General features: G+C 36.0%; 1 protein-coding gene across 47 annotated transcripts in view; it reads left to right on the forward strand.

Moving 5' to 3' along the window:
• unc-104 (kinesin family member unc-104) overlaps positions 1–15000 on the forward strand; it is a 124917-nt gene that overhangs the window by 85003 nt on the left and 24914 nt on the right. For 13 of the 47 annotated variants that reach the window (XM_086550245.1, XM_086550248.1, XM_086550254.1 and 10 more), the window contains exons 6-20: positions 1–114; positions 1318–1438; positions 1666–1800; positions 2180–2343; positions 2480–2619; positions 3185–3247; positions 6269–6394; positions 6878–7011; positions 7278–7439; positions 7612–7762; positions 8122–8324; positions 9360–9474; positions 12507–12679; positions 12949–13136; positions 13933–14112. The exon at positions 1–114 is cut by the window's left edge and continues 62 nt beyond it. In XM_086550245.1, the coding sequence (XP_086406371.1) occupies positions 1–114; positions 1318–1438; positions 1666–1800; positions 2180–2343; positions 2480–2619; positions 3185–3247; positions 6269–6394; positions 6878–7011; positions 7278–7439; positions 7612–7762; positions 8122–8324; positions 9360–9474; positions 12507–12679; positions 12949–13136; positions 13933–14112 (2169 nt within the window). The remainder of the gene's footprint in view (positions 115–1317; positions 1439–1665; positions 1801–2179; positions 2344–2479; positions 2620–3184; positions 3248–6268; positions 6395–6877; positions 7012–7277; positions 7440–7611; positions 7763–8121; positions 8325–9359; positions 9475–12506; positions 12680–12948; positions 13137–13932; positions 14113–15000) is intronic. The other 34 variants (XM_086550279.1, XM_086550287.1, XM_086550274.1 and 31 more) reach the window with 7 other exon arrangements.

Raw genomic sequence — 15000 nt, forward strand, 5'->3', positions numbered from 1 at the left:
TCTGCGAGTCCGTGAGCACCCCCTCCTTGGTCCCTATGTAGAAGACTTAGCCAAGCTTGCCGTCACAACCTTTGATGACATCAACAATCTCATTGACGAGGGCAACAAAGCAAGGTGTGTTCTCAGATCTGTTAAGTGTGAGGCTCATGTAAAGTGACAAGTAGAGAATGATTTGACAGAGTAACAAAGTCTGTTGATGTTAGTTTTTTTTGTTTTGTTTTTTTGCTAATGAACCTCTTTGGTCTATTTGTGTATCTGGCATAACCAGATTGATGTATTGTTTCACACACACTAAAGACTTGCACCATGGTATTTACAGATGTAAAATAAGCCAGATGTTAGCAGAACTTGAATTTCTTTAAACACATGCTGCTAAAACTATAAGGATAACTGGTCACTTTATTCCTGAAGATAAATCAAACCACAAAGACTTTAATACTTTGTGGCCAGACCCTTGAATCACTAGAATCCTACATTTCATTTGGTATTTATGTAATTTTCTGGGAAACGAAACCTAATTTTGACACAATTATTCATAACATTTTATCAGGAAGTGCATTTTTAGAGGCAGGTATAAAAAACCCTTCAAAGCAAGATAAAGTAGATTGAGAGGTAAAAATCTATCTCTTGTTCTGAGCTTTAGCAGCTGTAAACAGTTTTCCTGGATATAAAGGGTTATGCAGAATATATATTGGACATCACAATCTAAGAGCTTTATTGATCTTTGTTCATTATGATGTCATTTTCTCAACAGGATTACTTCATTTTATTTAAGTTCTGCAGGGTGGTGCCTCAGATGAGGAGTTTGAAAGTTAAATTGCTTTATCCTTTTGGAATCTCTTATACAATTTTCCTACAGATATATTTTAACCCTTATAATGTGATGATGGTCAAAATGTTTGTGAAAGTGTCATATATCTTCTCTGGATTTCCAGATATTTGTATGCAACTTGAATTTCAATATTAAAATAAGAGTAAACTATAAATATTTTTATCTTTATGTATAAGTTCATCTTCAGTATTAGTAACAGAGTGTAAAATGGAGAAAATGGCTATTTAACTTAATCTGTAGTTAATATGTTTGTTTGGCAATACATGTTTGTTATAGCATGCAGTATTGATAATGTCTTTAACATCCACTTTACAAAGAAAAATGAGATATTCTTGTTGTAAATGCCTACCTATTAAATGATATTACCAACTGTATCTGTTGTTAAAAGAGGAGAATTTCGTTATTTATCAGAACAAGAATTATAAAGCCATAGGAAGGTCTTGATACCTGACATCCAGGTACTGAATGTCACCACAATCTTTCAGGACCGTTGCTGCCACAAACATGAATGAGACGTCTTCTCGCTCCCACGCTGTATTCACCATGGTGTTAACACAGCGTCGCAATGACACCACAACTAAACTCACAACAGAACGTGTTTCCAAGGTATGGTATAAAAACTCCATCTTGCTTTTATGATGGACAGCTCATTACTGCTAAGTGCTTGCCGACATGAAGGTATAGTATGCAAGTAAAGGTGTAAGTCGCGAGCTTTATGCTAATTTTTAAGTCAACTGTACAGAGTTTTAGGGTAAACAATATGTATTTTAGTTTGACTTTCATATCCTCTGCTCTAATTGTCACAAATCTCAAACCACACAATACTCTTTCAGATATCCTTAGTAGATCTGGCTGGTTCTGAACGTGCAGATTCCACAGGAGCCAAGGGTACACGCCTCAAAGAGGGCGCCAACATCAACAAATCCCTGACAACACTTGGGAAAGTTATCTCAGCTCTTGCAGAAGTCGTAAGTATCACTCTATTTTGGGCTGTGGTGTGAACCCGCTCAAACAAGTGAATATAATGATACAATAAGTAGCCTTCCAATTATTGTTTTTTTTTCTATTTGTTTTCGAAGAGCTCCAATTATGGATTTCTGATTTTGATTTTTCTTTCATAACTGTTTGACATGAAAAGGTCGGTAAGGTACGTGTCCCAAGTAGGAGGATTTGAGAAACCTTTTCTGAACTTATATGTTTACATATTTCTCATGATTTGTTTTGTTTTGATTGTAGCAAAGCCCTGTGGCTCATAGCGTGAGTGAATAAAGTGTGCTGCTACTTTGTATGGTTCTTCAATTTGACTGGATACTTCATTTGAAGGCTAAAAGATAACTTTTTCCACAGACTTCAAAACCTAATAAGAAGAGGAAGGCAGAATTTATCCCTTACCGTGATTCTGTGCTGACATGGCTGCTGCGTGAGAACCTGGGAGGCAACAGCAAAACAGCTATGGTGGCTGCAATATCTCCAGCTGACATCAATTATGATGAAACCCTTTCAACTCTAAGGTATGCATTTTGAAGAGTGTTTGGATCTCATTTTATTTTCATTACAATTTACTTTTGTATTAATTTTGTTTTCTATTATTTATCTTTATTCATAGAAAGTATAAAGTATATAACATTGTCATATATGTCCTTTCAGGTATGCAGATCGTGCAAAGGCCATCCGTTGCAATGCTGTTGTCAATGAAGATGCCAATGCCAAACTGATCAGGGAACTGAAGGAGGAGATCCAGCGTCTGCGCGAGCTTTTGAAACAAGAAGGCATCGAGGTGCAAGAAGGTGAGTCTTTCCTTCCCATTCTTCTCTTTTTTTTTTTTTTTTAATTACTTTTGTCCTTGTCTTCTTTAACAACAAATATTGGTTCCTATTTAGAAGGGTTATCAAGTGTGTCTTAAGAAGCCACTTGTGTGGTTGAAGCCCTAGACCAAGCATTATAGTTGCCGTAATTTGCCGCTGGTTAAAGATTTTGTCCCCCCCCTAGCCAATAAAGAGCTTGTAGTGTAAAGAGATCGTAGGAGAATCAACCCTCCCTGTACATTGGCAAAACACACTCTCAGTGCATTATGTTAAGAGTATTTACCATGTCATGTTTCATCCCCCCCCCCTCCCTCCCTCGTTATACTACGGCTTTTTATAAAGATTCCTGCTATAGTGAAAAGAAAAATGTATCAGACCAGCTAGAGCCAGAGCACAGGTCAGCCGTTTAACAGGCACCATTATTGCTGCCATGTACACCTGTCAGCACTTGCGGGTCAGTTAGATAAGCACCAGTGGGTACTCTGAACATTGCTGATGGAGGGGCTGGGCTAATGAGGGTGCCATTCTCTCCCTAATGCCACAACAGCGGGCACGGAGGGTGAAAAGGTCATCTACAACAATGAAAACCGCCCCGCTGACTTGGGGCCATGTAAGTAACCTGCCCACCCATCACACACCCCGAGTTATGCCCACGCCACTCAGGTCTCCCCTTGCTCAAGCCATTTTGCTGTTCTCCTTTCCTTTCTTTTCCTTTCATTTTTTTATCTTTTTGTTGTTCTTCAGTTTCCTTGTTTTTGTTTTCCTTTCTTTTCTTTGATATATATATAAATATATATATATATATATATACCCCCTCTTTTCTGGGGCGTCCTTGCATTTGCTCGTGACTGTTTTGCCCAAGGTGCACTGTAATTCGACCAGGGTCAGATGACATGCGCTCCTCTACCATGGACATATATTGAAAGTATTTAATTTGATTTGAGAGAGAAAGAAAAAAAGCAAAAAAAAACAAAAAATGCCTAAACTGTGCTGATGAAAAATTATTCCAATGAACTCTCAGGATATAGGAAAATATATCCCTTATAAATGACATTGACATCATTTTAATATGAGATATCAAACCCCAAAAGTAAAAAAGTAAGCAATAGTTCAGAAGGAAAATTGACTGGGTGGTGCACTTTGTGGTCTTGGCCAGCTTTTATGTAGATTTGTACTCTTGTCACATGAATCTAATATTGTGGCTTAAGGTGCACCAGTGAGCATTTTTCTGCTGGCAGTTTACAGTATGATACCCTGATTCATATATGGTTGTGAAGATAGAAATCAGGTGCTCAGCAGAGAGTAAAGCGGCACAGTGCACGGCTTGGTTGCCTCTGTTCTGTCTGCTGACAAGTGGCAGATGACTGTTTCATGCTACACAATTACACATGCATCATGCAGTAACATTATGATAATTATCATTATTATCGTTATTGTTATTATTATTATTATTGACTCTTTGTATTATTTCAGGATATTAAAAAAAAATCTTTTGTTATGCTGAGGAACTTTGTGAATGTGATGCTGAGCCAAATTTTTTGAGTGGTGTGCTTTTGTAATTGGTGCTGTAGCCATGCCATGTCCCTTTTGCACGCCTCAGGGTTGCTGTAGCCAAGTTGAAGTTTTACATTTTTTCCCAATTATAAATGTTCCTAAATTTTTTTCAAGTGCTTCCCCAAATTTTCATACAACTTGCCATGATTTGCATATTTCTGATACGTAATTTGATCTCAAGTTTCCGTCCTATTGTCTTAATAGTGTATAAATCCTGGCCTTTAATTATCTGTAGCAACTTGGCTGCTTCATCCAGAGTGCTTACACTAAGGGTTCCTGGTGTCATGTTTATAAAAGAAGTATGCTCACATCATGATGCATTGCTGTGTTTTCTAAGGTTATACTTTTCATGTATGTTATTCAGATATGCAGAACAAGTGTTGCTCTCATAGACCTAATGCAAAGAAGTTGCTATGATGGGTTATTTGCCAGGACTGCAATAAAAATATTACCCTAGTCTTGATCATTAACACCCCCCCCCCTTCACACATATACTCAATTGTTATTATATCAGTAAATTGTTATAATATCATGAAAGTGCATTACAACAATAATAAAGGACTTCCATTTGGTATAGCAAACTTGGAGTCAGTAATGAATGGATCTTGAATGCTTGTAAATTTTTTATCAGAAGTATCTGGTGTTGCTGCTTTCTTTATTGTCATTTTTTGGAAAGGAACACCATTATCCTGGTTGTGGTTGTTCCCAATAAATTAATTCACAGATATGTTCATGTGATCTGAAGTTGCATTGTGAATTGTGGCCATCATTTTTCTATGTGTTCAGGTACTTATGGTTTTTAGTCTTTTGAGTTCGGTTGAGCAAGACTTCCAGGCTTGTCATTTTTATCAGTATGTGAAGTTATCAAATATTTCCTGTTCTTGACTTTGGTGTTTATTTACTTGTTTGCAGTCTTGTCTTATGCTTTAAAAGTGCTTTTGCTTAATTCTTCAGCTGGAGGAAGTGTGAATGAGTAATGATTAGGTATGATTAAATAATTGTAATGATTGCAGTATACTTGTGAGCTGTGAGGATACAGAAAACTGCTTTTGTAGTTCTTTTTCTCCCCTGTCTAATGGACTTTGCTAAAGTTCTCTTAAGACTTTATATAGTTCTAAAATCAATATAATGATCATGTATAGGATATATTTTTATGTAGCCTGGCATTAGAATTTTTAATCATAAGATGAAAAATTCTCAGTGATATTCAGTGTCAACAATTACATTAGATTTCTTAATTGCAAAATGTGAGTTAGGCCCCCCAAAAGATTGAAAGCCATTATGTATGGTAATAGTATAATATCCGTCTTATATAGTGTCTTCAGTTGTGCCTAAATATTATGTGTCAGAAATTAGGGTAAATATTCAGCAATACATTATGAGTGCTCTTTTCTAAGATTTAGTCTGAGTAGTGTCAGCATTGTCTAACATTCACCTCTTTTTGTTTGTGTAATAGAGGCAGGATTTGCCTATTATGTAGTGACTTTTAGCTCCAAAGACATTTTCCAGTAAGTTGTTTTCTAAAATCAACTATTGTGTTTTAGAAAAAGTTAAGACAACAGATTTTTTAACATGAAGACATACACTGTATACTATTTTTCTCAGCTTGAAGTCTTTTCAAGTTTTGATGTTGCATTTGTTTAGAAGCAGCTGTAGGTTGTGTGGATTTAGCACCAGCAAATTTAGATGTTTAGACAAAAACTAACCTTTAGATTCAAGAGATGTTTATTGTAAGCTTTGATTATAGGTTTTCATATGCCTTATTAGATACCTTGTACTAATGTAGATAGAATTCAAGGATGATACTTGAAATGTGTGGAGGTCAAAAAAGAAAAGAAAAGAAAAAGAAATCATATTTGAAACAACCATCAAAATATTTCATAGGTCTTAAGATCAAGAAGCTGAAAGAAATGACTCTGATGATCAGGTAGATTAGGAAATCTTAAATTATATAGGTTTGCCAACATATCAGTTGATTAAGATTTTTTTTCATTCTTATGAGACTGTATTAGTAACCCTAAGAAGTACATAGCTGTGTGACTGTATTAGACTGCACTAACCTTCATCTTATTTTCAGGCCAAGAGATTACAAAGGTCATGAACAGCAACAACGGCAAAGAAACTCCTCAGATCACGTCACCTGTGTCAACTGTTGCTGATATGGCTGTGGACCAGTTGCAGGCCAATGAAAAACTTATAGCAGGTTGGTATTTCCCTCTCCTCCTCCTTATGTTCTTCTGTCTTGTAAGTAGATATTGATTTTGAACAATACTCTGACTTTTTTAGTGCAGTCTTCATTCAGCTCACTAAATGGCAAAATATTAGTCAATATGATGGAATGTTTAATTTAGTTTTGTTACTGCTAAAAAGAAAAGAAAGGAAAAAGAAAAAAAAATGGTGAGACATAGACATTCATTACTGCTGTCTTTGATACTGTTAAGAATAAAACATAAAGTTGATTACCTTTATGGTGACATGTATTCAAGGATTATTATTCATAATAGTTTTTTTTCCGTGAATGCAATTTACATCCAATATCAATAGAATTTTATGTTTGTATTTTACCTTTGAAATACCTTTGTTCCAGATCAATGTTTCAGTCTTTGTTGGAACATAAGATATTATTAGAAAGATTCAGTACTTTCTCTTTCTGTACCTTTCTTTACATATATTATCATTACTTCAGAACTGAATGAAACATGGGAGGAGAAATTGAAGCGTACAGAAAGCATACGTCTTCAAAGAGAGGCTGTGTTTGCTGAAATGGGTGTTGCTTTGAAGGAAGATGGAAACACTGTTGGCATTTTCTCTCCAAAGAAGGTAAGTTAAAAAAGATTATTATGAATTATTGGTCAGGCAGTGGATGAGGAGGACTATTCTCTTCTGTCTTTCATTTCAGAATTTCTGTTCAATTCTGAATGATCATTTCATATTTGTACTGATGTTGATTCACTTATACTCTGATAATTTCACATTTACATTGATAGCAATACAAGCGTTTTGAGGAACATTTGTGCATATCTGGGTGATGCAAAAGCAGTCAAATAACAATTTTAAGGCTTGATTTTCATTTTATTCATCCCCAGACTCCTCATTTGGTGAATCTCAATGAAGATCCGTCAATGTCAGAGTGTTTGCTTTACTACATAAAGGACGGCTTCACCAAAGTAGGTTCGGCGGAGTCAAACATTCCGCAGGACATACAGCTATATGGTGCTCACATAATGCCCGAACATTGTCAGTTTGAGGTAAGTCATGATCCACTAATGTCTTTCTTTTTTTTTTTCTTATTGTGAAGTTTGAAGGCTAATGAACATTATTTTTTAGCATATATTGTATTTTGGGCTTGACATTTGTTTGTTATATATCAAGGTAATTGAAGATTGGACACATACAGTCTTTACTTTATTTTGCCTACAGAACAATGAAGGTGTTGTGTTGATACACCCTTGCCCTAAAGCAATGGCATATGTTAATGGTCGGGAGGTGATGGAGCCAACTGTTTTGAAAACAGGTTCTCGTGTCATTCTCGGCAAAAATCACGTGTTTAGGTTCAATCACCCAGAGCAAGGTAAGGGATAAGGATGTGGTACTTTATGGGATTTTGGGATGTTCAGTTTAGGATGCTATGTTTTCTATAAAGGATAATGATATTATTCAGTTTGGTTTATGGGTTGCTGTTTGGTATTTATTGTATTAAAAAGGGAATCCTTATTATTTAGCCTAAAATTAACTAATAAAGGTGAAATTTCTTGAATGTTTAGAACAATAGATTTAGGGGAAACAGAAATTATTCAAAAATATTGTAAAGAAATTTGTTTATGGCAGAAAACCAGAGAGATTTACTAAATCCCCCATTCTTGTGAGGAGAAAGTTATGCTCTCCATGTATTATGAACACAATATGCTTATCTGCCTTTTAACTCCCTAGCCCGTGAGCGCCGAGAAACAAAATCCCCAGCGGAGACTCCAGGGTCAGGAGAGCCTGCAGACTGGCAGTTTGCCCAGATTGAGTTGCTAGAGAAGCAAGGTATTGATCTGAAGGAAGAGATGCAGAAGCGACTGGTGGCCCTCGAGGAGCAGTTCCAGCGTGAGAAGGAAGAGGCACAAAAAGAATTTGACAAGGAGAGAAAGGTACGATATCAGGAACATCATTTAACCCATTCACCCCAGGGCTATTTTGGCCTAAATGGTTGAAATGCCGGGGTATTCAAATGCATAAGCCTAACGCCTCGGGATTCTCGGTCGCACTAGCCGCAAGTGTTCACCCGGTGCACTGGCCTTGACTAAATATCTTGTCTCCGGCGTCTGACCCAAAAACCACTGAATATGATAGGAAGTCAACCGGCGGGAATGGGTTAAGTGTGCATTTGGGCATTTCTTGTTTTATGATTTTCAGTAGTGATGTTGGTAGTTGGAGAGTTGGTAGTTGCGTATTGTGCCATTTCTATCTTTTGATTTTCAATGTTGATTTTGACAGTCTTAGTGATCATGTTTATTTCCTCTTTCACATATTTCAGGTGTAAAGGAATTGGTCATATAAGCTTATGTATTTGATTAATTGTTAGATTGTTACTATAAAGTGATTTTGTAACAAAAGTGAATATAGAATTATATGTAAAATGTAGATAAGATTTCCTTTGAAGCCAAATGTTGCTTGCAAGACAGTGGTGTTGGAAATCCAGAGAAAGTGCTGACATTCTTAGATCAGCATCATGATTTACATGAAGAGATATAAACTAATGTTGAGTGCTTAGAGATGTTGGGTAATATATTATAAAAAAGATTTCCTCTGAAATGTTGTATATAGTACAAAGTTACATATCAGCTATATTGTTATATTAACCCTCTCTGGACGGGTGGTACAGTACTGTACTGCTCATTCAAAAGCCCAATGGCTGGGCAGCACAGTATTGTGCCAGCCATTTAATTGATTTAGGCCTAAGAATTCGAAAGCCCTGGCATTGTGACATTAAAGGCTAGAATGCCCCCGTCGTGAGTAGGTTAATCAAGGGTTTTGAAATAGAAATAGTCTTGGTCCGATTTAAATATCCTTTATAGACATAGAAGTAGGTAGATGCTTGGAATCTAAGGGAGATGTTTCAATTCAAATTAGAATGCTACTTCCTTTCAGTCTAATCACAAATGCCATTTCTCGCCCTTCACCAGAACTACGAGGCCCGAATCGATGCCCTTCAGAAGCAAGTGGAGGAGCAAAGCATGACCATGTCTATGTACTCTTCTTACACACCTGACGACTTCACCCATGAAGACGACATCTTTGGTGGGTTCCTCCATGTTCATTTCCAAAGCTCTTCTTTCTTTCCAACTGTGCTGAGGAATATGTCTGTTCAGCTATGAAACTCCCCTTGACAATTGTGTAGGCCTAGGGGTTGGAGTGTAGAAACGCTTATGAAAAGAGAGAGAAAATCATTCTGTTTGAGCTCGTTTGCTCGTTGCTCTTGCTGATATGCAGTGGAAAATCTTTTTTTTTTTTTTCTTTTTTTTCTTTTTTTTTTCAGTGTTCTCTTTTTAATTTCACAATAGACATGGCACCATAGTTGTATACATTTGTCCGGTACTGCATACATGACCCCCAAAAAGAACGACAACCCTTTTGTCTCGCCTTACAGAGAGAGAAGCCAGAGTTTTGTTTTCTTGTTTTTTCTTTTTTTTTTTTTTCTTTTTGGTAGATTTTGCAATGCATGGAGACATGATTTGCTTGTGTCTGGAAGTAGTGCTGTGATCTAGTTTCCATTTTTATGGGCTCGTTTACTCTTTGGTTGAGCTACGAGTGTCATTATTGTTATAACACACTCATACATAGTTGCTGGTTAACTTGTGCTTTATTCCATGGACACAAACAAATGTACAGCTGGTGTTTAAACCCTTTTCTGATTAATCTGTATATATTGCCTCATGTTCTGTATTTATGTATATATATTTTTAGTTGTTTATTTATTTTCTACTGCTCTAGGACATTGTTATATTTTGAGTATTTTTTTGAGGTTTATTTTTTAAGTTTGTGAGTATAAAGTTTATTTAATTTCATTGCTATCTTTTGTATATACTCGCAGCTTATCATAGACATGGAAGTTTTAACATTCATTTGTGTTTTGTTTTGCAATTACTTGAGCTTTAGATACAACATTATTTTTTAAAAATGTTTATTTAATTTTCAATAGTTTGTTGGCTTTTAGAGAAGTAACCAATATATCTTTAAAATAAAAGTATTAACAACTTTTCATTATGTCTGTAATCTAGAGAGAGAGAAAGAAAATATATTGTAAAAAAAGATATGGTCTCATGAACTGGTTTCATATTTCATGGCTCTCTAGTTTTGTCTTCTTATCTATGGCAGTCTTTCATAAGGAAGTTAGAGAAATGTGATAACAAAGATGCCGTAAACCACTTTCATATTAGATGATTACATATTCATGACCTCAGTGTACTACCTTAACAATTTGGGAGTTACATTGAGGTCATTAATTGGTTGCGTGCGAGTGTTGATGTAGCTAATTGAGGTGATTAATGGAGCCTGTTTTATGATAAGAAATGAGAACTAGTTGATATAATAAGAGTACAGCTTAAAAGAGTATATGCAATATGATATAGGAGAATTTACTAGATGTTAAGGGATAATAGTAGCACCTTTGCTTAGCACAGTCACTAGCAATTTGTTTTTCTTCTTCTATATTCTCATTTTTTTGGTATAAAAGATTTAGATCCTTATTGATTAATGACATAGAATATGATAAAGACTATCAAATGGGTAACAGAATTAGGACCTTGATAGCAACCTAATCAAGAGCAAGCAGAAATCTTGTGTACTTTTCCTATGTTCTTCTGATTTCAGTGTTTTATTTCTTTTCTGTTCTTCTTCTCCTTTCTGTTCTTCTCAGTCATATTTACTTTACCTTGTTTCTTCCTTTTTTAATTTCTTTTCTGTTATTTCAAATTCTTTGAACCTTATTTTTAAATTACAGGGCAAGCACTTGATTCAAGGTCTGTTCTGTTTTGGCATCTGGCCTTGTATGATTTCAATAAGCAGTGTTAGCTTGCTTTAAAATGTTCTTCTTTATTTCACTCTTGAAACTTTCTTTTATTCATATTTTCCTTTTTTTTATGTAAGTAAATCATATCGAATGAATCCTGCATGAGACCTACATGCTTTGAAAAATTCTGGCCGTGTTTAAAATAGAAAGCAGACAAACTTGTGGCTTACCATAGTGTTATGACCAATGTTGTATCCCCTTAAAAGATAATGCCATGGCAAAGTGCTGCCGCTGATTGCCCCCACCCCCCCCAGAACCCAGACCATCCCCACATAATAGCGTCTTGGCTGATGACTCCCCTTTCTCGTTACTTGCATCCGGATGTTCATGTAAAAAGATCAAGTATTCTTGACTGATGTTCTTTTCCACTTCCGCTACTACTCCTGTTACTACTACTGCTATTACTACTACTACTATACTACTACTGCTACAACTACTACAACTACTACAACTACTACTACTACTACTACTGCTGCTACTACTACTACTACTACTACTACTACTACTACTACTACTACTACTACTACTACTACTACTACTACTACTACTACTACTACTACTACTACTACTACTACTTTTACTTCTACTTCTACTACTTGTACCATTCCTCCTTATGATCTTTGTTTCTTCTTTCTACTTCTATTTTTCTTTTCCTTTTCTTTTTTTCTTTTTTCAATAGGCAATAATGTCTTTATGAGCTCTAACAGAAATTTAAGTTTTGCTCAACTTCGTTTTTAAGATTAGTTATATTGATTTTCTTTATTATCATTATTATTATTATTATAATTATTATTATTATTAATAAGCTCACAAGTCACACTTCTCCGCATGATATTAAATTCTGAATCACATAGATTGATCAAATAGTGTCTTTGCAATGCCTCACAACACGAAGATCAGATTAAGATACGGAAAATGGATTTTGTTTTAACAGAATAAACTTGATTCATAGAGAGTGACAGATAGATTTGTCATATTAATCAAATTTGTTATAACATTCTTTTAAGACCTTCTTATTCTCGTTTTTCTTTGATTTTCAATTTTATTTGATCAGGTCATGGGATAAAGACAGTGGACATAAATTCTACCGTTGGTTCTAGCAAAAATAAATCTTCAAAGTTCCGTCTGTTTTCTTTTGTTGTCACTTATGTTTTTGTCTTAAAATTACATCTTGGTTGAGAACAGCTCTTGATGGTTGCTCGGTGGTCCCAGCATTTAGATGACTGGCAAGCGTAGCTAATGCTTTCTGTTGATGTTTCAGTAAACCCCTTGTTTGACGCAGAGTGCAACTGGACGGAACGGGAGTATGCCTTGGCCTCCTGGGCCTTCCGCAAGTGGAAGTACCACCAGTTCACCTCCCTCCGAGATGACCTTTGGGGCAACGCTATCTTCCTCAAGGAAGCCAATGCCATCTCAGTTGAGCTCAAGAAGAAGGTAAACTTTCTTTTTCTTTTTCTTTTTCTTTTTTTTTTTTTTTACATATATTCATTCTGGCAATATTGAGAAAATGTTTGTAGCATGGGTTTGAGGTATTTATTAAAGATTTTAGACAATGATGTTTTGAATACCTGTAACACAAAAGTTTTTAATTTGATATTCAGGTGCCAGATTTGGATTCTAAACAGTATGTATAATTTTGCAGCAAACAATATCACAAAAGATACTATATAACCATCTCTCTCTCTCTCTCTCTCTCCTTCCAGGTTCAGTTCCAGTTCACCTTGTTAACTGACACACTGTACTCCCCATTGCCTCCCGACTTTCTTCCACTGCTAGAAGAGGAAGAAGAGGAGGACGAAGATGACCGCCCAACACCACGCACTATTGTTGCAGTTGAGGTTCAAGACACGAAGAATGGCGCCACACACTACTGGACACTAGAGAAATTAAGGTACAATTAGGTGTCACTTTTCACTGTACAGTTTTGTCCTTTCTCCCTTGTTATTTTTTCATTCCAAGTGTTTTCTCTTCTTATTTATTGGTTTGCACAGATCTCATTTTGCTTTCTTCCTTTTTATTAGTGTGTGTAGCTTTTGGTTTGTGTTTTTACCATTTGTTGCTGTTGTCTGGATTTGTTAACGTATAATTTGGTCTGTTTTTGTGAACTGTGTTGGGTGGCTTTCTTCTAACATTGCTACAAATGAATGTAAGTTTTTGTTTTGTTTTGTTTTCTAAATTTTTCTCATATACCTGTTTGCATATTGTGACCTATCATGGAGTTTGTAACATAACTGATAGTCCTATATCTTTTGATTGTTAAGATATTTGTTGTTTTATCATAAGACAGATAGTTGTCATTAAGCATGAGATATGCTGCAGTGATAAAAAAAGCAAAATAAAGTCCCCAAGCATTGTAGACAAAGTTTGCTAAGTGTATTGTTGTTGGAGTGTTTTATGATTAATCACTGTACCAATTTGGTAAGTAAAACATTCATTATTGATAGCATTAGTAATGACAGATCAGAGAGCATGCATGATAAACGGTAAGTAAATTCAGACTTTCTCCACACTGAGGTGATATCTCAGACCCAAACTTTGTCTACAATTCCGGCAGAGTGCAGAGTAAAATGTGGTGGGCTGAAATCCTTTATATCGGGACGTCACAGATTTAGCTAAATGGGGCCTTTACTTGTCTTTGACAATATACAGCCCAGGACTAAAGTGAACTTTATTGCCATGCATTGTAGACATCGTTTGGAGTTGATGCGTCAGATCTACAACTCTGACGTGAGTCCATGCTCTCTGTCACCCTCCCCACCACCGGAGCGCCAGGGGGAAGAGGAGTTGCAAACCTGCATTCCAGCGTGCAACCAGGCCAGACTCTCCCTGTCCCAGCTGCTGCCTGCCAGGCTCCTCAACACCCGCATGTTAGTGTTGGTCTTGCCGAGCGGTTCCAGCCTCTGTATGCTTTTGGCTGCCGTTAACCACCCCAGGGGCTCATGCTCACTGTCCTCGGGAACCTGACACAGGCAGGCTAAGGGATTTCAGCTGTGTTAATGGGTCATAGTTGTGGTGGGTGTTTGAATAAAAAAAAAGTGTCAGGCCTAAGGCAAGACTTGAGTTTATTGGACCATGGATTTGAATACCCACCATTGATACTGGCTCAGACAGCAATAGAACCTCTTAGTCACTCAGGTGCTGCTTGACTTGGCATTTTTTTAGTTGAATTTGGTTGCAGTTATGTTTGAAGTTTGTCTTTCTTGGATTTAAACACCTTTTTTGTTTCTATGTTTTGACAGGTCAGTAGCAGTTAAATCCACAGTACACAGATGTAAATAGTATTATCACACAATATTATTCCTCTTTACCATTACATTTCAGCCTCCAAAAAAAAAGGATTTTAGTAAAGACATGATCTTTAACCTTTTAAAGTACATGTACATGTATACTAAATCTCGTCACACACAGTTGAAGATGTGTAAATTGTACTGATATTGCACTGGAGGCCACAAGATTTAACATAATGATTTCAGGTATCATATGTTGAGTTTCAAAATACAACCATTTTTTTGTTAAGATTGAATAAGAGTAAAAAGAGTATATTGTTTATTGCGTTTGAACTTGGCATCTAAGAGGGTGTGTCCTTTATAAGTTAAAAAATAAAGATAATCATAGGATAGAATGAATCTTTTATATAGACGATAAGTATCTTTTAACAAATAAGATATTGATGTTGTACCATGAAAGATCTTCACTATCAATATTTAACATGATTGGTTAAATTGTCTTTTACATTTTTATCATAGAAATAATTC

The sequence above is a fragment of the Penaeus japonicus genome, unplaced genomic scaffold (assembly GCF_977035675.1).
Source record: "Penaeus japonicus unplaced genomic scaffold, GWHDUDI00000001_assembly GWHDUDI00000023, whole genome shotgun sequence".
Classification (NCBI taxonomy): Eukaryota; Metazoa; Arthropoda; class Malacostraca; order Decapoda; family Penaeidae; genus Penaeus; species Penaeus japonicus.